General features: G+C 44.1%; 1 protein-coding gene across 1 annotated transcript in view; it reads left to right on the top strand.

Annotated features, from left to right (window-relative positions):
• GATB (glutamyl-tRNA amidotransferase subunit B) overlaps positions 1-22,137 on the top strand; it is a 73,133-nt gene that overhangs the window by 24,638 nt on the left and 26,358 nt on the right. Inside the window, exons 3-9 of the mRNA XM_045552113.1 lie at positions 3,962-4,075; positions 6,398-6,596; positions 7,047-7,169; positions 14,613-14,726; positions 16,346-16,430; positions 17,141-17,185; positions 19,550-19,739. Of these exons, the coding sequence (XP_045408069.1) occupies positions 3,962-4,075; positions 6,398-6,596; positions 7,047-7,169; positions 14,613-14,726; positions 16,346-16,430; positions 17,141-17,185; positions 19,550-19,739 (870 nt within the window). The remainder of the gene's footprint in view (positions 1-3,961; positions 4,076-6,397; positions 6,597-7,046; positions 7,170-14,612; positions 14,727-16,345; positions 16,431-17,140; positions 17,186-19,549; positions 19,740-22,137) is intronic.

Genomic DNA, 22,137 nt, shown 5'->3' with positions numbered 1-22,137 from the left:
GCCACCCACTGTGTATTTATCTCATCTCCTACCTCCACATATCACAACTTTCTTATCTTCTGATTAAATATAAGAATCAACTTCTTATTTGATGATTGATAGTGTGTAAGAATTTCAGAAGTCCAGCAATAGGACGTCCTCTGCTAACTGAGAAAAACCTATAGGCCCACCCATTCCCCAGCCCTCACATGCCAGAGACTGGGTATTGAGTGTTCACAAAGTTAGAAGAACACAATGTTTGCCCTCTTGGAAGCTCATCGTCTGGAAACAAACCTCTAGAGGTAGAAACTGACAAGAAAAAAAAACAGAATCAGTATCTGCCTTCAGTTATTTACAGTGGGATTTGGGTTGAGGTGCTGCTCTGGAGTTACGGCCTGGCGTTAGTAGTCTCGATAGCTAACACTAACACACTTTATTCTTTGAAGATTTAAGATAGAGCGTTAATAGTTGAGAGCCTACGTTCTGGGGTATGATTTCCTGGCCGTGCCACTTACATGTGTCACCTTGGCCAAATTGCTTCATCTCTCTACTTTTCCCTTCACTATCTGTAAGATGAGGATCATAATAGTATCTGCCATAGGATTGCTGAGAGGATTGCATGACAAGTGTATGGGACGTGCCTAGCTCGCCTCCTGATGCAGTGCCAGTGCACACTAAATACTCGCTGTTGACCATTCTTGAAGCCAAAGGGAGGCCTCCGAAGGCTTGGCTGAGACAGGCGTGCCGTGTGAGTGCCAAGGACTGTCGCTTCCCTTCCACACAAGAGCTGTTATGGCTGACCCAGAGAGCCTTTGTAGTCACTTAAGTTAATTACAAAGAAAATTCTGGGACATGCTTTCTTCAGGACAAGTTAGTCTTTTGAGTTTTCAAGTTACCTGTTTGATCACATCACACATGCCCAGTTGTCACTTGAACACACTTTGGAAGGCCAGTATTTGGCAGGTAATGCCGTAGAGGAGGCCCAGGCATCATGGCCTCTGTGTAACCTTCTCCCAGTACCCACCATCTCTCTCCTCCTTTGAGTTTAACACACATTAATTAAACGGCACTATGTTTCAGGTTCTATATTAGGCTCCAGGGATACAGGGATGAACAGACAGTTCCTATCCACATGAATTTTACAATCGCACGGAACTATATGTGAACAAATTTAATCCACTGTGACACAAGCCCAAATGGAAGGAAGTAGAAGGTCAGAAGAGGTACACAAAAAGGACAATAAGGAAGGCTTCACAGGGGTGGTGACATCTCACTGCGGTTTTGAAGGGATTAAGAATAGGGAGAGTCAGAAGGTCAGCATGATTGTTCAGGAGACCTGGACCATAGGTGCATGGGGATGTGGTAGGAGATGAAATTGATGAAGGCAGGAGCTAGATCTTGTAAGAGCTTGGCCTTTATCATGGGAACATTGGGGGCCATTGTGGGATTTTGGGCAACAGAATGTCACAAGGTTTGCATTTTTGCAGGATCACCCTAGTATGGGAGACAAACTTAGAAAGGACATTGGAGATGCTGACAGGTTCATGTCAGCACTGCAGATTCATTGAGGGCAGGGACAGAGTCCTATTTATTTCTGTATCCCTAGGTTTAGTACGTTATAGACATTTAAGAAATGTTTTGGAAGGGAAACAGCCCAAGCTGAATTTTCCAATTCTGCATCCTATCCTCAGAACATGCTGACCGGGACCTCCATCTGTCATAAGCAGCTTGACTAAGATCCTAATAAATTCTTTTTTTCTTGGCATTCTTTTAACTGGCACTCTCTGTTTACTAGCCCCTCTGTGCAATTGTAGTGTGTGATGATTGATGCTTATAATTCTGACCCTGAAGTGCTTCATGCCTTCTAAATCATCAAAAAAAGATTAAAGTATTCGGTATTGCAGTAATGTTTGTGTGTTTTACTGCATTCTTATCCTCTGAAAAGTGACGGTTTATCAAGTGCCTGTGCACTTGTGTGCACACAGGCACAGCGACAGTCTGTGGTCACCCGCAGCTCTTCACACCCTCACAGTGCCAGGCACAGGGAAGTTATGCGTGCTCAAAAACAGACAAGCTCGATAACCTGGGTTCTCTTTATCCCTGGGAGGAGGCAGGTTGGCCCCAAAGGCCCAGACTGGACCAAAATGAGAACAAAAGCTGCGGTTAGGAAGGCAGAGGGAGTGAGAAAGCAGAGCCCTGCAGACAGGGCGTCAGGCAGTTTACAGTGAGCCCCCACTGCAGCCCCGCCCCAGGAGGGGCAAAGCTTAGGGCCGGGACTCCAGCTTCACGTTCTGTGTGCCTTGACCCAAGTCACTGGCTGGGATTTGGCAAGATTCTCCGCGCAGCTATATTTGTATTGCAGTAACAACCGTTCAGTAAGATGCCAAACATTAGCAAGTGAAAACATCAATAATTAGAGCATCCTGTTCCCCACACACATCTTTTCTTGAAAACCTTTATTGCTGCAGAGCTGACAACATTATTAGGTGCAGAATGAAGAACTCTGAATAGAAACTGAGACGGCTCCATATTGCAACCTGAGCTACAAAAAAGAGGGATGTGACGTTGTCAGTAGGAGGGAGATTTGTTTGGGTTTTCTCTTGGGGGGTTGTATATCTCAGTAAGTAGAGATGTCCCTTACATTTTGTCGTACAAATTTGTTCTTAAAATCTGTGTGTTTGGTCGGTACTCTTCATCCCAGCCCAGAGAGCCAGTCCCCGAACCTCCGAAATTCTATTTGCCACCCTCTGGGCAGGGGTACGTGTGGGCTCTGCAGCTTGCTTTACCACTTGCCAACTCTGTGGATTTGGGCGAGTCTCTTTGGGTCTTAGTTTTTGTTTTTTGTTGTCTTTTTTTTTTTTCAATCTGACATTGGAATAATTCAAATTCCTTCTTCACAGGATTGCTGTGAGACTGAAATAAAATGGTGGATGTGAAAATGCTTAACTAGAAAGCCTTATCCATATAAGTAATAGTATACTGAATACACCAAAGAACATCATAAATATTCTAATAAAATATATTTCCCCATCAAACACAACATCCTCAAAAATTTCCCCAAAATAGAGTAGGGAAATGAACTGTTGTCCCTACTATTGGCAAGTGTTCTAGCTATTGCGTTATCCACTCTGCAAGGTAGATATTGCATCCCTGTTTCAGACAGGAGGAAGCTGAGGCTCCTAGTCACACACATAGCAGAAGTGGGATTTGGTCCTGACTGGAGATCTCATGCTTTCTCCTGTACCACGTTACCTCTAGTTGTCTATGAGGTTCCAAACTCCCACAGTTCTTAAAAGCCATTCACGTCCTTTGGGGCTGGGAAGTTTGCTAGCCTTTTCTTGGTCCTTCACTGCTGAAAGTGGGACAGGGTGGGGTCCGGAAGGAGCCGAAGCTCTGGGCGCCCCTGGAGAGGCCAGCAGCATGGGACGGTCTGTGTGTGGGCACTCAGTCCGGCCAGGTGTGGACTGAAAGCCAGGAGACAGCTGTGCCACGTGTCCCAGCCCTTGAGGAAATGGCTGCAGCCCCTCGTTTTCAGACGTTCTGCTCGTTCTTTTTCTGTCAAAGTGAAGCAACCCCTCCTCAAGACTCACCTCTCGGAAATCGGTGCCTCTCACATATCCTGGCCGGCTCCTTGTGCTGTTTGCAGGGGGAGTGGGATTAGGTTTATTCTATGTGGTAACCATTCTACTAAGCTTTTCTGGGACTCTTCCTGTTAACTTTGATGCCAGGTATTAGAGGAGAGGGTCCCTTGTGTGGCAGTCCATTAGGTGTCCAATGGGACCCAGTGCTGCAGGCATTTTCTTTTTTATAGCATGTCCTTGATTCACAAACAGTGAGCTTGTGAGCTGGAGCTGCCCAGCCGGAGAATCAGAGATAATGCCTGATGAAGGGCCAAGTTGAATATTCAGTGAGGATGTCTGTGTGGGAGAAGCGTTTGTTCAGCCTGTGGTTCTGAGAGGAACTGTGTGCCGTGTTCCCATAGGTTCTCAACAGGAGGTGTGTAGAAGCGGCTGTGATGACAGGCCTGGCTCTGAACTGCCACATAAACAAGAAGTCCTTGTTTGACAGGAAGCACTACTTCTATGCGGACCTCCCTGTAAGTATGCTTTGTGATCCACCGGGTAAGTTCTCGGAGCTGGGCCAGCCCTGCCCGTGGGGGGTTGAGGCGGGGAAGAGGGGCCTTGCCTCTGGTATTTCCAGTCAGCACTCTGTCCATCTCGGCAGGGAGCACTGCCGGGCCCTGACGAAGGCAGGTGCCCCCCGATGCTCACTAGATTGGACGCAGTTGTCCTGATTGCTGACTCCTTGCTTAGCCTCATGCTTCTGGTAGCTGGCTCATAATTGCACAGGGAGTAGAAGCCAGTGTTCTCACGCTCAGCCTAGCCGTGGTATTTGCTGCTAATTGCCTGGTAGCACAAAAGCCAGCTCTGTGGCCGATGCAACGGTAAACGCATACTGTAGCTCTGTAGGCATGGTGAGAGCTTCTCGCTTTTAAGTTGAAGTTCCCATCATAGGGCCATCTCCGTTGGAGACATTTCTGTCATCTCACACAGAACAATTAAGTGGACAATAGTAAGCAGAAACATGAACCAGAAACCTGGACTAACAACAGTAATTGAGCAGTGGACTCAATATTTACCTACTTTTTTCTTAAAATTAAAAAGTTTCTTTGAGTCATGCCAGTGTGAATGAAAGCCAGTTTTTCATACTTTTGAGCTGGAACAAAACTGAAATGTTGACTGGATTTCCCAAAATAATGTTGTGTTTAATCTGAGCCTCTAATAGTGAGTGTGACTCTCCTTCAGATTTAGAGGAACAACAGTGAGAATATTGTTTCACCTCATTCTCCTCGAACCGAAGATTGGGGTGAGTTGTTTTTTAGTGAGTGAGGGCAGGAGCAGAATTAAAATATGTGTGTGTAAGTAGGACCCAAGTTCTACAATTGCTGCTGCTTTTCGCCCCTGGCTGCCAGCCTTTCTGCAAGTCTGCTTGGTAGGGTGGAAAGACTTAAGCTGCATGTCTTCATCTTCTAAGAGTGACAGACACTTGGGTTAAGGCGAGCGACTTAGCAATATGTGACTAAAATGAGATGTTTTGGTTATCTCTGGCTTTCTGTCCTTTCTGGCCCAGACAGTTGAGATAACCCAGAGTTGGTATTATGAGAAATACTTACACTAAAGTATTTGTTGATTATCTGAAATTCAGATTTAGCTGGACATCCTGTGTTTTATCTGGCAACCCTACCCATAGTTTAGTTTTGCAAATTGAGACTTCCTATCTCCGCGTAGAAAACGAGTTAGCCTCATGCAGTGTTCTCAAAGTGTGGTCCCCAGGCCACTAGCATCTCCTGGGAACTAGAAATATGAATTCCCAGCCTCCCCCAACTCCCAACCCTAGACCTACTGAATCAGAAACCCTTGTGGTGGTAGAGCCAACCTGTCTGTGTTTTGACAGGCACACTGGTATTTCTGATGTAGCTAAAGTTTAAAAACTGCTGGCTGGCCTAGTGGCTAGGAGCAGACTGTGGAGCTGTGGCTTTGGGCAAGGCTCTTAAGCCCTCTGTGCCTGGTACCTCCTTCATAGGTTGTTGTGGGACTCACTGAGTGTCAGACACTGAGAACAGCATCTGGGACCTAGGCAAGTACTGCAGGTGCCTTAGCTGCCACTCTCTGTCCTCTAGCTCTCCTCATTGACTTGCCATCTCTTCAGTGTGTGTTGATGCACGTGTGCACCTGAAAGTAACTCCTCCTCTCCACTTAGAAGGATGTGAGGGAGTCTTTGCGAGACCCATCAGTATTTTAGTGCTATGTGCTTTCCATTAGCTGAGTGCGAGGATCACAGCGTTTTCTGACTAGAAGAGCTAGGAAAGTTGGGTCAGGGAGGGCAGCTGGCATGATTGGTTCACTTAAAGAGCAGAAACAAAACAAGCTCAAACACACCAGCAACTGCTGTTGGCTGTGTTGGAAGAAGATGGCAAAGTGCTTAGCCAGCGTTTCCTAATAAGGAGGGTCTGTCAGGAGCCCAGTAATGAGATGCAGGGTTTAGGCTAATGAGCTAAATGGAAACAATAAATTCTTTTCTTAGGGGCCCCTGACAATGAGATTATTGTTATTCCCCAAAACAGCACTTTGGTAAGGACGAGGGGATTCATGGTGGCTGCTGCATTGTAATTGGGAGTGGGGGCTCGCGGAGGGCCAGGGGGTGACAGCCGGAGTAGAAGCAGCTGGGCTGAACTGAGGTTGCAACACGTCAGTGCATGAACTGATTGTTCTCCTCCTTTTCCTTTTTTTTTTTATACTTTGTATTATTTTGTTTTTGTTTAAAGTTAGCCTATAGTTGTGTGACATTAAGAGGAACAGGAAAGTGGATCCCCACTTTTATTCGCGGACTGGTGACTGTGGCCCACATTTGTGTGCAGGCAGGCTACCAAATCACCCAGCAGAGGCTGCCGATCGCTGTGAATGGGAGCCTGACGTACGGCATCTGCGTGGGGAAGAGGCGGAGTCAGGTGACCACGAGGACGGTGAGGGTCAAGCAGATCCAGCTGGAGCAAGACAGTGGCAAAAGCCTCCACGACGACCTGAGGTCGCAGACGCTCGTTGATTTGAACAGGGCGGGTAGGCTTGGAGTGTTCTCATTACTTCTCCTTCCAGCCACCTCAGTTCTTGGGTTTTAGGCAACTTTCTTCCCCTCTAGAGTTTTCCCAAACTAAGTGAGAAAGCAGGCACAGGAGCCTGACAGATGGAGATCAAAATACCAGCAGTGGTATTGGCAGTGAGCACGGCTCAAACTGTGATTACTGTGGGGCTCGCGAATAATTCTCCCCTAAAATTAGACAGACTCATCCACCCAGTCATGGGCCCAACAGCTGGATAACTTAAGCAGACATTAAAAGAAATGAACCGAAGTTAAAAATCAAAAAGTGGGAGGAAAGAGAGAAATGATTGAGAGGCTGGAACCACTTTGAGAGTCCTTCGGCAATGCAGGGTTTTCCTAAGACTTCAGCCTAATGTATCTGCTGGTGTGATTGGAAGCTCCAGTCGGGCTGACTGTGCTCTCTTTGGTAGGAGTCGGCCTTCTGGAATTGGTCCTGGAGCCCGACCTGTCCTGTGGAGAAGAGGCGGCAACAGCTGTCAGGGAGCTGCAGCTGATACTTCAAGCCCTGGGGACCAGCCAGGCAAACATGGCAGGTAGAAGCCACAGAAGCAACGTCCTTCTCTCCCTTCTCCCTTTCTGATTGCTGGCGCTCTCTGACTTGAGTTTTGTTTTTTGCTATCACTTATATTGATATTGTTTATATCCTTTTTTTTTGCCCCCCAGCCTTTTGCACTCCTGTTTTTTTTCCTTAGAATTTTCCTTGGATTCTTTCCTGGGCCCCAAACCAAATATAAACACACAAACAACAGCAGTGCAGAGACACTGAGCCCATAATGAAATAATGGGTTTGAACAGTTTAATCTTTCTCAGGAAGAAGACATGTCCTTATTGAGAATAATTCTGAGTTTATGAGTTCTGTATAGGTAGCACTTAGTTGCTAGTTGCTGATTTTCCTTTCGGTTTATTTCTTTTCCTTCTTTTGTAGAATTTTCATCCATGTACAGCTGAAGCCAAATTATATTGACTATCACCCAAGATTATGATTGCACAAAACTTTAACCTGAGAGAAAATCTTAAATTCAGTAGAAATATAGTAGGAAACTAAAACAAACAAAAGAAACACTTGCACCCTTGGGACCAAGAAGACAGATGTGAAAATCACAAGTGTTGGTCAAGTACAATTTCTTCTTTGCTCTTGCCTAGTGCTGCATTGCCCTCCTGTAAGTCCCTAAAGGCTGGTCTCTCCCATGGTTTTCCCCTATTTTCTGTTCCCAGGGACTTTTTAAAAATTTGTGCCACCCTCAGAGCACTCCCTGATGGAGTGGGGACAGAATTCAGGTTCTGGATATACAGTTGTATTTTTCCCAGCACAGAGCAGTGGTCACAGGGGTGCCTGGGAGCTGCCATCAGTGGTGATGTTCATCTCCCTGCTAGTTCATAATATTATTTACCAACTTCAGCATGTCGCATAACGTATTCACATGTTACAGAGGGACTTCTGGATCTGTAATGCCACATTTGTCACATAGGACATTTTACAAGCAACAAGTTGTAACATCAGAGCCCTGGTACAAGTTGAATCTGAAGACAGAACTTGATTATTTGTTCTTTGCTTTCAGCTAAAGACTGGAAAAGCACAGGCCCATGAGTCTGAGTGGCATAAAGGTTAGCTGCCTACAAGTTTGCTTTCTAGAGATGTTTCTCTGTTTTAGAGTAAGAGAATTCTCCATTTTAGATTTATCGCTCATGCTGCTTTTTTTACCCACCAAACATAAATGAAATATGGGCAGGTTGGATGGTTATCCACTTATGCTCCAAATGTTGATTCTCTATTGCTTTAAGAAAGTTTTTATTATCCCATTCTTCTTCAAAATAACTGTGATTCCTACCAACCCTATGGGATAATAAATAGGCCACCTGTTAGCTGAGAAATACTCCCATCTGGGTCCTTGCCAAGAGATAAACCATAATGGCAAGAACTCATCAGTCAGTGACAGCTGAGAGTGTTCATTAAATCTCATTTGTTGTGACATTTTTTTGTTTCTTTTAAATACAAATCCAACAGCTTTGCTTCTAGCACAGCAGCCGAGTGGCTTTGGTTGTTCTAAAGTGCTATGGAGAGCTGAGGTCTGCGGTGAGTCTGCAGGGGGCCGGCTTCTTGGTGCTGGTAGTATTTTATCAGCCCCATCTCCTTTGCCCATTCTTCTGTCCCATCCCCATAGGACCACTGTGTTGGCATCGGAGCCTGCAGCTGGGGAGCTGAGGGCCACCCTGAAGAGGTGGCACTGAAGACTAGTGGACACCCAGGGTGCTTTTGGAGTGAGGCCTAAATTGTTCTGGGCTGTGATTCAATGAATTCCTGATAGTTTTGCTAATGAACACAGACCAGCTCAGCCCAGGTTCCAAGTCATTTCCTTCTCAGTGGACAGCATTTTGCCACCGTTGAGGAGATCCTCAGCAGCTTATGGAGTTGAATGTACAGATGTGGACATAATAAGTGTTTCAACACTAATAATATCTCCCAGTTGGAACATTTAGTATGTGCTCATCAGTTCACTAAGCATTTTCAACATAATTTATCATCTCATTTAAACTTTACAACATTTCTGAGAAATAGGTGGTATCATGCCTGTTTGCAGATGAGGAAACTGAAGTTTAGAGAGGTTGGGTTATTTGCCCAGGGCTCACAAGAAGTGACAGAACTGGGATAGCTGGGATTTGAGCCCAGGTCTTTCTAACTACAGAAGCCCTTTAAGCACAGCGTCATACTGCTTCCTAGTGGCAGCCATGTCAGTGCCATGACTGCCACAGATGTCAACTTAGGCTGTCTGGCAGAGCATGGATGCTGAGAGCTCTGAGGTCCCAGGCCCTGGTTGGAATCCTGTCCTGCAACTTCTAGCTGCAGGAGCCTAGGCAAGTTATTTGATTTCTCTGAGCCTCACTTTCCACGCTTATAAAAGCAAGTTCCCAAATAATTGTGTCTAGAAAGGGAAAAGAAGAAACCAAAGAGGAAAGGAAGTCATCCGGTCGTCAGATAGAGTTGGGGGAGCTGCATGAGGGGGATGACTTTGGGAGAAAATCTGGAATTCCATTTTGGATATGTTAAGTTTGAAACGCCTCAGGAATATCTAAGTGGCTTTGTCATTAAGCTATATTACAGGGGATGAATGTGATAATGAATATAAAACTTAGCACAGGGTCTGGCAAAGAGCCCCTGCTGGGTAAATGTGATATGCTTTCATTAGCAATAATAAGTAGTAGTACTTTTGTGGAATCACCACTCATCTGGATGAATAACCTTTGTGAAATATAGGCAATAAAATTTGGTCAGGTTATTTTCTTGTCAAACCTTGTTGTTTCTGTTTTGGAGCGTGTTCAGCGATCAGAACGAGGTAGCGCAGTAGACCTTCCCACCATATCCCCTGGACCCTGCTGTTTGCAGAAACAGTTTTCTATCCTGATGTTCTATTACTGTTGTGTAAATGTGTTTTAGAGAAAAATATGAAACTGGACTGTATCACTGTGCTCAGTGGTATAGTTTTTTAGTTTTGCTGTTACAAATCTCTCCTAGAAGACAGAAATTGAGCTTGAGAACATTCTCATGATGTGTGAATGAGGGCTCTCCCTCAGTGGTACAGAATGCATTGAAGTAAACCCAACTGGTAAGGCTTTTGTGCACTTGAGGCAATTTAACTTAATTTGTTTAAAAGGTATTTTGTCTTCACTGGATAGCATGTCTTTTGTTAATGTTTGATACTACATCTGAATCCAGGCTAGCGAACTCTCTTTCAACACTGCGGGATACTAAACGATTCCTCTCAGATATTTATGTAGTATGGTCTTCTCTGGGAGAGACTGAAATTCATACTTTCATTCCTCTTCCAAATTAGAATTCTAAATTGTGAGAGATGGTTTTATTTTAAAAGCAGGTGAGGTCCAATTCATGGTTCCCTGAGTTCAAAAACAGTTGTCTCCCAAGTATTGAGATTTGGTTGAGCAGAGCTCAGGATGCTTTGAAAGTTTTCTTTTGAGCCTAATGGGCCTTTCAGATGATTCCAACTGTAGATTAGTCCTATTCAGACAGAATTTTAGAACTTATCAGGAACCTACAGTGGCATAGAAACTCGTCTGCTTACTCATTGTTTGGGAAAATACCAGTTTGGGCATTCATTATTCAATAATGTTTAATTTATTGAACAATCACCATGTGCCAGACGCAGCCCTAGGTTCTGAAAAAGACACACCGTTCCTGCCGCGGAGAGCTGTAAGCATGAGTAAGACAAATACATAAACAAATAAAATAATTATAGTGACAAGTGCTTCAAGGAAATAAATGGGGTCTTATTATACAGAATAACACTGGAAGGTGATGATGTTGTTTTTTAAGGCCCCTCAGAGGAGGTGACTTTATTTAAGACCTGCAGAATGACTCACGGTCCCAGGTAGCATAGAACCAGGGAGCATTCCAGGGAACTGCTGAGGGAAAGGCCCTGAGCTGAGAGATTTAGAATGAGAGGTGAGCGAGGTAACACAAGGCCACTGTGGGGAAACCTAAGAGGCGGTGGCATCAGATGACACTGTGAAAGTAGGCAAGGGGTAGATTACAGATAACAGCAAGAAGGTTAGATTTCAACCCAAGTGTGATGGGAAATCACTGAAAGGTTTTTTAAGCAAGGGAATGATGTAGTCTGATTAACGTTTTAGAAAACCACTCTGGCCACTCTGTGGGAGGTGGATTTCAGAAGGGTAAGAATAGAAGCCAGAAAACCAGTTGAGAAGCTTTTGCAGTAGTTTCGATGGAAGATGATGCTGTTTTGGACGGTGCTGGTGGCAGTGAAGATGGAGAGATGTGTAGACTCAAGATGGTTTTTAGAAATAACAGGATTTTGTAACAGGCTGGTATGGGAGGTAAGAGGAAAAAGCAAGGATGCCTTCAGGGAAGTGTGGAGAGCTATGGTGATGCTGTTTTACTGAAATTGGAAGATAAGGACAAGATTGTCTTGTGAAGGGCAAATAAGGATTTAGTTTTGGAAATTGAGATCCCTGTGAGGCCTCCAAGTGGAGGCATCAAGTGGATATTGGAGGTGTAAGTGTGGAGCTCAGAGAGGTCTGGGCAGAGGAGAGAGATTGCGGCATCATCAGCACATAGGTGGGGTTTAAAACTGCACACCCCTGCGCAGAGTCTAAGCAAGGAAGAGGGCTCTGAGTTTGGATGGGAAAGAAGGCACTAGCAAGGGAAAAGGAAATACCATCCAAGAAGATAAGATGAAAACCAAGAGAGCAAAAGGCCACAGAAACTGAGATAGGAAGGCATTTCAGGAAGGAAGGATTAGAGGCCAAGCAGGAGGATCACTTGAGGCCAGGAGCTGAAGACCAGCCTGGGCAACTTAGCAAGATCACATCTCTATAAAAATTTTTTTAAAAATTAGCCAAGTGTGGTAGCATGTGCCTGTAGTCCCAGCTATTTGGGAGGCTGAGACAGGAGGATCCCTCGGGCCCAGGAGTTCGTGGTTACAGCAAACTGTGATTGCACCACTTCACTCCAGCCTGGGTGACAGAGTGAGACCCTGTCTCTAAAAAGATAAAAAAGAAGGAAGGATTAGTTGGTATGTCACATGCAGCTGAGGTATCTGGTAAAGTGAAGACACACATGTCCCTTGTCCATTGAATTTGGCAGCTAGGAGGTTGTCGGCGATTCTGACAAGGGCATTTTTAGAGAGGTGGGATAGAAGCCAGGCTGAGGGGGGTTTAGGAGTAAATAGGAGATAAGACAGTGGAGCCAATATGTGCAAACAAAACTTGTTTGAGAAACTTTGGCAAAAAGGAAACCAGGGAAACTGTAGTAGAATGACTGATGGATTGAGAATTGAGTTCAAGGGAGTAGGTTTTGGGATTTTCATTTGTTTTTAAAATGAGACATACTATTGCATGTGTCTATATCAGAGGGAATGCTGAGGAAGAGGTTAATGCCTGATGTGGGGTAGCTGAAAGAGTGCTATCCCCGAGAAAGCAAGAGGGAATTAAAATCTGGCCTGGTCCTCAGGGCCCTTCCATTCTGGTCTGAAAGAAAAGGCTCACGCACAGTAGACTGGAGTCAGGGACTAAGTTCTGTGGTATAGACTGTGTATCTTCTGGGAGTTCTGAGGACCCACCAGTGGGGGCTAGCTTATTGGTGAAGGTTTCAGGAGAAGGAGGTAACAAACCTTGAAGGGTGAGCAGAGGTTGAAGAGAGGGACAGTAACGCTGATGGGATAGACAGGGAGTTGTGTGCAGAAGGCTGCCCTGACTGGAGGAGAGCTCTCTCCCGGAATGAGTATTGGGAAAATATAGATTGTGTCACCTGAGACCAGATGAGGGCTCTTGTATACCAAGCAGAGGGGATGAAGTAATCCAGTGAAACTGCCTGTGTGTTTGAGTAAGCAAGAGGAATGATGAAAACTGTGTTGTGGCAGGGTGGAAGTCGCAGCCATGTTGCGGGTGACTGGACAAGGAGGTGTTGCCACATTGCGTCAGGATGCGATCCTGTAACCTAGGCCCGCAGTTCCAAGACCTGCAGTGGAAATGCAAAGGAAGTGACAGATACGAGGGATGTTTGGAGGGAAGACCCGATAGGTTCTAATTGTCATTATGGATTTAAGGGGCAAAGAGAACAGAGAAGGGGAAGATGACTTCAGGGTTCCCAGACCAAGAGTCCGATGGTATGAGGAATAGTTAGGACTTCTTGAGATTCAGATAAGCACAACTTGTCCACAAGGTATTTTAAAATAAGCAGCTACAAAATTTTTGTAAAAATGTTGAGAAGTTAGTGCTAGAGATACAGCTAGAGTCATTTCTGAGCTGAAAGGCATCCTTTCCCTGACTGTCCCGAGTGGCAGTTGGAGCCACGCAGGGTGTGCGTGGGGCGAAGGGCAGGCAGAAGTTGGTGCAGGCTTGAGCCCCGCACCTCACGCGGGGAGAACGACAGAGAACCAGTTCCAAAGGTCTCCTTTCTTGGCCTAGAATTTTTTTATGCTATTTTATTATTTTAATATGTTTTTGCTTTGAAATCTTGGAAATTGAATTTATTCAGCCCATCAAGATACTCAGGTTTGGCAGATTACTTCTTAAAAACTTACCTAGGAAAATAAAATCCAGCATTTTAGTGTTGTAATGAAATTAGAGAATAGAACATTTGAGCATTACTTTGTAAGGTGCAAAATGTGTATTATTTCTTATCTTCATCTCTCTCTTTGTCTTGGGATTTTTCCCTCTCTCTCATCCTCAAGAGCCTTTTAGTCCTCTCCACATGTTACCTGCTTCCTCCTAATCTGAAGGGGCTTTCAGGGTCAGAGAGGTGCTCCCAGGATGAGGTCAGCTCCCTCTCTGAGTCCCACCATAGACCCCCTACTTCCTAGCAGCGCTGTCTTTCTGCTGCGGCAGATCCTTGCAGTGATCAGAAAGGATGCAGAGTTGTGTTTGTGGAAGGAAGAGATTATTACAGTACCTGGGGGAAGGAGGAGGGAAAAAGCCCAGGTTTCAGCTCTCGCCCTTGAGCTGTAAATTCTCAAGGACTCTCTTCTAAATCTTCTGGAATCACTGTTAGAAATCCACATTCCATTGGAGAGCAGGGTAAGGTTATCAGATAATCAATTATTTTTGAAGCCTTCCTCCCAACTCAGCTTTGACACTTTGAAAAAAACTTCAAAATAAAACTGCAGAGTAAATCTCCGACTTAAAGTGTTGTTTTTCTTATTTAGCACAAAACAAATTAGATCCTCCCAACTGGTATATCCAAAAATTTTCTTCTCTCCTGTATGTGCACACGTCAATGTACACACACGTACAGGCACATGCCTCAGATGCCTTAGGACTGTAACTCTTCTAGGTGGGCAGAAGTACCAGCCATGGCCTTCAGAACCAGCCGCGCCTTCTCTAAAGGCTGCTGTAATAACATGACACAGAGTGAGACATTGCTTACTTCCACACTCTCCCACTTTAAAAAAGACTAAGTTGCCTCAGATGATTTCTAAAGAGCTGTTTTTTCCCTCGCCTTCCAGAGGGCCAGTTGAGAGTGGATGCCAACGTATCCGTGCATCACCCTGGGGAGCCTTTGGGCGTTCGAACTGAGGTGAAGAATCTCAACAGCATCCGGTTCTTGGCCAAAGCCATAGGTGAGTGCCAGCTCTTACCTCCAGCTGTACTTTGCATCATCTGTCTCTTGCTGTGTAACAGGCCACCCCAAAACCTAGTGGCTCACATAGTAACCATTTTCAGTTGCACAGTTCTCTGGATTGGGTAGTTCTTCTGCTGGTCCTGCCTCGGCTCACTCCTGTGGCTGTGGAAAACCGGCCGCCAGCTGACACAAAGGGTGTGGCAGCCTCTCACGGGTGGGGCCTTGGGGCCAGGTGTCTGCCAGGCTGCTTTACCCACGTTGTCTTTTTTCATTCACTTGCCTCGCCGGGGCTTTCTTGTGTGGCTGTGGGAGCCTTCCAGGAGGACAAAGGCCTTAACGCCTCTTGAGTCCTAAGCTGTAGAACTCACAGCTACTGTTCCAACGCATTCTGTTCAAAGCAACTTGAATTCAAAGCAAGTTGAATTCAAAGCCGATTCCAGGGGAGGGGAAATAGACTTCTAGGGGGAAGGGAAGGAGAGGGTTCCCATATGAAGACAGACTGCAGACGGTGAACCTCTGGCTCTGAAAGGAGACACAGTCCATGTTTCTGAAGCCATGAAAGGTTTGAGTCAGGGAAAACCCTCATAACCCAAGTTTGTGAGGGGGAAGCTTAGAACAGATGGAAGAAAGTTCCACTTCACCTTGAAGGTGGTAGTGTTCTGGGACCCATTATTTTAAGAGGCGGTGAAAGTAACCTAAAAAAAACCCAACCAAACAGATTTTGGATAGATTAATCTGTAATGAGTTATGAAGGAGACCCCTGGCATGTTTTTGGCTGTCCCCAACCTTCTCTTGTCCTCTGAAGTACTCTTTGGAGGAACAGTCTGAGCGAGAATTCTCCCTGTGGTCTGACTCAGAGTGGAAGAACCGAAGCTTTACTATCATGGGCTGACTTCTCCAAGCCTGTGATTTTTCCACCATCTTTTTCTCCCTAGTTGGGCCTTTTGGCCATCATCTCCTGCCAACCAAGGACAGCATTGGAGTCGGGGAGATGAGGAGCAAAAACTGACACATTTTGGCATTGCTGCTGCTTAGTAGCTGAGATAAAAGGGTTTGGATTTGGCAAGGGAGCATGGTGCATGGTGGGATGGGGAGTTAAGGGAAGACTCAAGCTGTTTTCACAAAGAGGCTTAGCAAGTGTGGCTGTGTTTTGATGACCACAGCCTGCGTTGCTCAGTGGTGCAGGAGCATGGCATGGAGCCGTGGTTCTTAATCGTTTAGGGTTACAGATCCCTTTGAAAATAGAGTGGAAATTCTGGACTCTCTCCAAAAGATGTACATATACACACCCCTGCATTTTGTATATAATCTCAGGGGGTACCAGAACCTTTTGAAGCTCACCCACGGATCCCAGGGTAAGAACCGTTGGTGTAGGCAGCATTCCTAGATCTGAACCTGAGCTGTCTCAAAAACTCAGGCAGGGCTGCCCAAGGCCCTTCCCAGCACCAATATTCTGTGATGGCAGTGAGAAGAAAATACAGCATATAAGGGAAGGATTATTATAAACAATCCTCTTCCTGATTATTTTTTAACATAAAGATTGAGAAAAGTAATTATTGCTTAACTGGATAAAAGGTATAATCAAAATATGTGACTAAATTACTATGTTTTTCTTAGACTATGAAATTCAGAGGCAAATCAAAGAACTTGAGAATGGAGGTGAAATTCTGAATGAAACACGCTCATTTGATTACAAGCTGGGGTGAGTTTGCGTTGAGAGCACCTTGACCACAGCCAGGTAGGGCACAAGAGGTCTGGGCTCAGCCACAGACCAGCCGTGGGATCTTGAAGAAGGTATTTAGCTTCTCTGCACTGTGGTTTCCTCACTAGTAAAATTAGAAAAATACAGTATCCTACAGGGATATAAAACGCCCTCTGAGGCCGTTAGGAGATTTGAACTGACCCAGACGGGACATGAGCGCTTAGTCTGAGGGCCTGGCCCTTCCCTTACTTCCAGCTTGCCTGCTCTGTGGCAGGAATTTTTACTTCCTTAGATAATGTATCAGACATCTACCAGCGTAAGCTAGAGGTAGGAGAGAGCGAAGGCCTGGTTGTAGAGATGACTTTTTTTGGTTTAGATAACTTTAACCCTAATTTTCTGACTCAGAATTTTGAGGATTTTATACTTTAAACAGAATACTGGAAAAAAGCTCAAAAGTCTAGAGTTTGAGCTGGCTAAAAGCCGCAGATATTAGCTACAACTCCTTTTTATCTTTTTTAATTGTCATCCTAAACATTTCTCTTTCCTTTATTATTATTTTTTCATGTATTCATATACACATCTCCCGTAGAAAGCTGAAGAGCTTGAATTTATCTGTGTCTCTTATTGGCAGGGGAAACCCTTCTCTGCATGTAGGTGAGCCAGTGCTGTGTGCGGTGTTTGTTCAATGTGTTCTTATTTAACTATCGTAGGTGCACCGTGCCAATGAGAGACAAAGAAGGAAAACAGGACTACAGGTGGGTTACTCTTCATGGCAAAATACCATTACATATTTGGGGTCAGGGGCAAACTTCAAATCCATTTAAAGATCAGCATAATATTCCTGAATAGTTTTTAGGAACCACTTTTTGTTACAGTTATAAGATAGAATATCTAGACTTCCTATGTTATGTGTATACTGGGAGAAGTATTATTTTTGTGATTTGGTAGCTCAAAGTGTCTTGACAGGATTCAACTCTTGGAATACACTTGTTCACTCATTTCTGTGTCAAAGTTGTGTAGTTAAGCTAAGAGGATGGCATTTGAGGTTGGGGCCTAGGCTGTTCTTATTCTTACATTCTATGACAAATTCAGTAATACACTTAAATTCCTCAACAAGAAATGAAAAAAGAGATGTATATGTTAACGACAGCTCCCTTCAAACCTCAGATGATGCTACTTCACTGATAAATTAAATAAGTTGGACTTAATATGAGACCCACAAATAATATAGCAAGTAATGATAGGCTTAAGATAAATTGAACCTTTTATTTTTCCCATCGAGTTTAGCAGATTACCAAGATTGAGGTTTTATGCAATGGAGTTGTTGAGATTAGCCCACCTTTGCTTTGTGCAATGCAGAAGGATGTAAGTGTAGCTGTTGCTGTCAATGAGGATCAAATGTAGCATCATTATGTAGGAAAGAAGAAACTCACAAACCCTTGGAGTGAACCTCACCCCAAGGACGCCTATCATGCGTCTGCCAGACTCAAAATTATTTTAATTACTATGATCTCCCAGTTTTAGTCTGTTCTTCCCAAGAACCTTCTTTGTTCTTTAATGTTGCTCCTACGCTTTGTGCTGCTTTCCTACCAAGCATGGAGTTAGGCTTTTAACTCAGCCAGTGGCTTCAGCTCCATCTCTCAAGTTAATAGTGAGTTTCGCGAAGCCTCCCTTTTGCTTCCTCTTGCCTTCAGAAGTCAACCTGATCCGTAGCAGAGATTTGGCACTGAGGTGATGGTTTGCTTGCACTTCTTATCTGTTACCTTCAAGCCACCATTTACTGTGCATTACCTGCTTTGACATAAGCCCTTCGACAAATAGGAAGGAGCAAAGAGAAAATGTTAGTACCGGAATAGAACAGAGGGAGAGATATCTTTGTTCCATAAGAGTATATGCAGTGGTTCAGCCTCCACATTTTAAAAGAATTAATTGCCTTTATTTTTTAGAGCAGTTTTAGGTTTACAGCAAAACTGAGTGGAAAGTACCAAGAGTTCTCACATACTCCCTCCCCTCTCCAAGTGTACACCCAGATTCTCCCGTTATTAACATCTTGCTTTACTGTGGTACATTTGTTACAAGGATGAACCAATACTGATACCTTATTATTGACTAAAGTCCATGGTTTACATTAGAGTTCACTCTTTGCCTTATACATTTGATGGGTTTTGACGTGTGTAAATGACATGTGTCCACCATCACAGTGTCATACAGAGTAGTTCCACTGCCCTAAAAATGCCATGTGCTCCACCTGTTCCCCCACTCCTGTCTGGCTTCCACATTGTATTTAGGCAAAATCCACTGATTTCTTCTACCTCTGAAGAAAGTAAGTTTTTTTCTTTGACTTTTCATTTACTATATTAATACAAATAATGCTAAAAATAGTAGAAATTTTTAATGAGAGAAGTCATCTTTTTTCCTAATAAGTAAATTGTTCTTATTTGGTCCTATTTTTTCCAGTGGATGTCTTTATGACTATATAGTCATGCACTATAGAGTGATGTTTCTGTCAGTGTCGGACTGCGTACGCGATGGTGGTCCCGTGAGACTATAACACTGTATTTTTACTGTACCTTTTCTATGTTTAGATACACAGATATTTACCGTTGTGTTACAGTTGCCTAGAATATCAGTACAGTAACATGCTCTACTGGTTTGTAGCTTAGAGCAATAGGCTATACCATACAGCCTAGGTGTGTGGTAGGCTGTACCGTCTAGGTTTGTGTAAGTGCATTCTAGGATGTTTGCACAACAAAATCACCTGATGACACATTTCTCAGGGTGCATCCATGTCACTAAGTGACATATGACTGTATACCCAAGTCTCTGTGAATTGTGCAATGGATTATCCACAACTGTAAGTCATAGTGCAGCTTCAACCCTATGTTAGGCTTATTTCACTCGTCATTGCTATTACTGTATAAGCATGGAGAGTGGTGGGTTTGCTGGTTTTGACACTCGTGCAGAGACTTTCTTGGGAAACAGTTGATATAATAGGACACTAGAAAATATTTGCAAGTAACATAACATCTAAACACAGAAACATTCATAATTAATAGTAGAGTTTATTCTTCCCATTAATCCAATACTCCAGATTCATATCCCATCTCCTCTTTGCCTAGGTTCATGCCGGAACCCAACCTGCCTCCCCTGCTGCTCTACGACACCACATCTCTGCCTGCAGGTGCAGACTCACAGCAAGTGATCAATGTTGACCACATTCGGGAGAGACTCCCTGAGCTCCCCAGTGTGACGCGAGAGAGGCTCGTTCAGCAGTATGGGATGTTGCCGGAGCACAGCTTCACTTTGCTGGTAGGTATTGATCAGATGCGGCAGACTGGGTGGTGCTCTGCAGGGGCCCCTCCACGCACAGTGGGCGGCTGTGGGCTGTGAGTGGAGCGGGCAGGTTTCTTCAGTTGTGCTCTGGATGCCGCTGAGAAGAATGGGCACAGTTACCTGTGCTCACTCCCCTCTATGGTAAATGCTCCTCATGAAACTAGAAAATGAAACTCACTCTCGTATTAGTCGTTTCCTCTTTGTAGAAACAAACACCTGCTCACGGTAGCCATGGAGACTTCTTAAAGACAGTCCAAATGTTATGGATGAGTGTTTTCCGGTGTGTCTGAAAGAAAGGAAATTCAACGTATAGGGTTTCTGGATGTTTAGCACTATTGAACCATGACAGGGTCTGGCAGGATGTTAGGGTCTCAAAAGCGAGCCGGTTGTTTTACCAGTCATAGAAGAAAACACGTATTCCACATGAAATGCTGAAAACTCTGACTAAAGTGTCCGCCCTTTGAGGCTTGAGGATGCACCTGAAGGGGCCTGCAGAGCGTCTGACACTACTGAGATCTGCTTAGGGATTTTCCATCCTTTTCAAAGCTGTTTGGGGCTTTGCAGTTTTCTTTGTCATGGCAACATGAAAGTGACATGGCATCAGTGAGCGTAGCGTTTTGTCACAGTTGTCTTGTTCCTGTCTGTGAGGGAGGAGGTGGAAAGTTTTGTTGCCGCATCTTTCAGGGAGTAGGTATGTGCCACACTCATCTTTTGGAGCAACAGAATCTGTGGAAATTCTGGATTGTTTTGCTTTTTAAATGGCCAGTAACTACATAGGGATGTTAGAAGATACATATTTATATGTATATTGATGTACTTCAGTAACAGCAGCCTAGCAACTTATAGTGTAAGGTAGGTAATGAAATGTGTGTTGAATGAATGATTCTCTGTTTAGCATCCATAAATCCTTTACTTTGAGAAGCAGAGTTGCTCACTGCCTCCTATGGACTGCTGTTGTATCTTATTCATACCTCTATGATTATATCACTGTATTTTAATTATTTATTCATTTATCTTGTTCAGCATCTCGAAGGCAAGGACTGTTTCGTCTTCTCTGTTACTCAGCACAGATTAGCACACCAGCAGTGCTTAATGCCACGTCTTTGACTATGAATCAGTCAGCATTCAGTACAGAACACCTCGTAACATGAAGCCTCTTAACAATGTGTATAGTTTTCCTAGGGTGAGGTAACAAAACTGATTTTTAGTCTTACACATCTTTCCCACCATCTTGACCACTTTAATTTCCAGCCTACTTGAAATACATACTGAATTCCAGAACAGCATTTTATTACTATTTGCCAGATTACACAGGGAATGGGAGGGCAGGGACCAAGCTACTCAGCCTCAGACATCAGTCACCTCTCTCCATGTGGCGTGAGGTAGTGCATGCTGAACCAACATTCCTTGGCTGTTTCTTTGCCCAAGGCTGTGATTTCAGAGAAGAATACACTAAATATGTTACTTTTGTTATTTTGTATATCCACTTTCTCAATAAGAAAAGTGAAAGGACCTTTCAGAATCTCCTCTCAAGGAAATGACTATTTGTGTTCAAGGCACTGTCTGAAAATATATGCCCCCTTCAGAGGGCATCTCCATTGGATTGTCACACTTGGTCTTAGATGAATATACGATGAGGACACATACACTTCACTGAGCATAAGCTCCGTGGGGGCAGGGACATTTCTGCATTTGTGTTTGTGTCCCAGTCTTCATTCATTTCTCCTCTATGGTGCCAAAACCTAGTGGGCCTTGGATAAATGTTTGCTAAGGGGTAGCAAATGAGTGAATCTCTGTTTTAATAGTTTAAGGCCCTATGTAGGGAAACTTACCTTTGATTATGGAGTTCAGATTACTATTATTAGCATCTCCTGCGTAGCAGGTACTGAGACAGAGACAAAAAAAAAAAGAATCTAAGAGTTTATATATATATACATGACACTATAGCTAGCCAACCCCTAGACAGATTGCAATATGCAATAGATAGATGTATAAGGTAGGATCAGAGCTTAGAGGAGGTAGCAATTAACTTGATTGAGATGAAAAAGGAAAACTTCAAGAAGGAGGTGATTTTTTAGCCATTTTTGAAATGACTTATTTTTTAATATCCTAAGAACACGCTTACTTTTATGGCTTGCAGATAACGTATTGGGTGATTAGTTGTTGTTTTTTTTTTTTAAAGGGCTAATACTTGAAATTTCCAAGATGAGTGAGAATGGAAAGAGATGGAAATGGAAAGAGAACGACGGTTCAGACAAATTGTTTTCCTGAAATTAGGCAGCCTGAGTCCTTTATGACTTTGTAATCATTGGAAGCTGAGTTACTCATACCCGAAAATGACATGTTCGTGCTTTTTCCTGCCTTCATCAGAAAC

Source organism: Lemur catta, chromosome 5, assembly GCF_020740605.2.
Source record: "Lemur catta isolate mLemCat1 chromosome 5, mLemCat1.pri, whole genome shotgun sequence".
NCBI classification, from domain to species: Eukaryota; Metazoa; Chordata; class Mammalia; order Primates; family Lemuridae; genus Lemur; species Lemur catta.
This window is presented reverse-complemented; position numbering and strand designations above follow the sequence as displayed.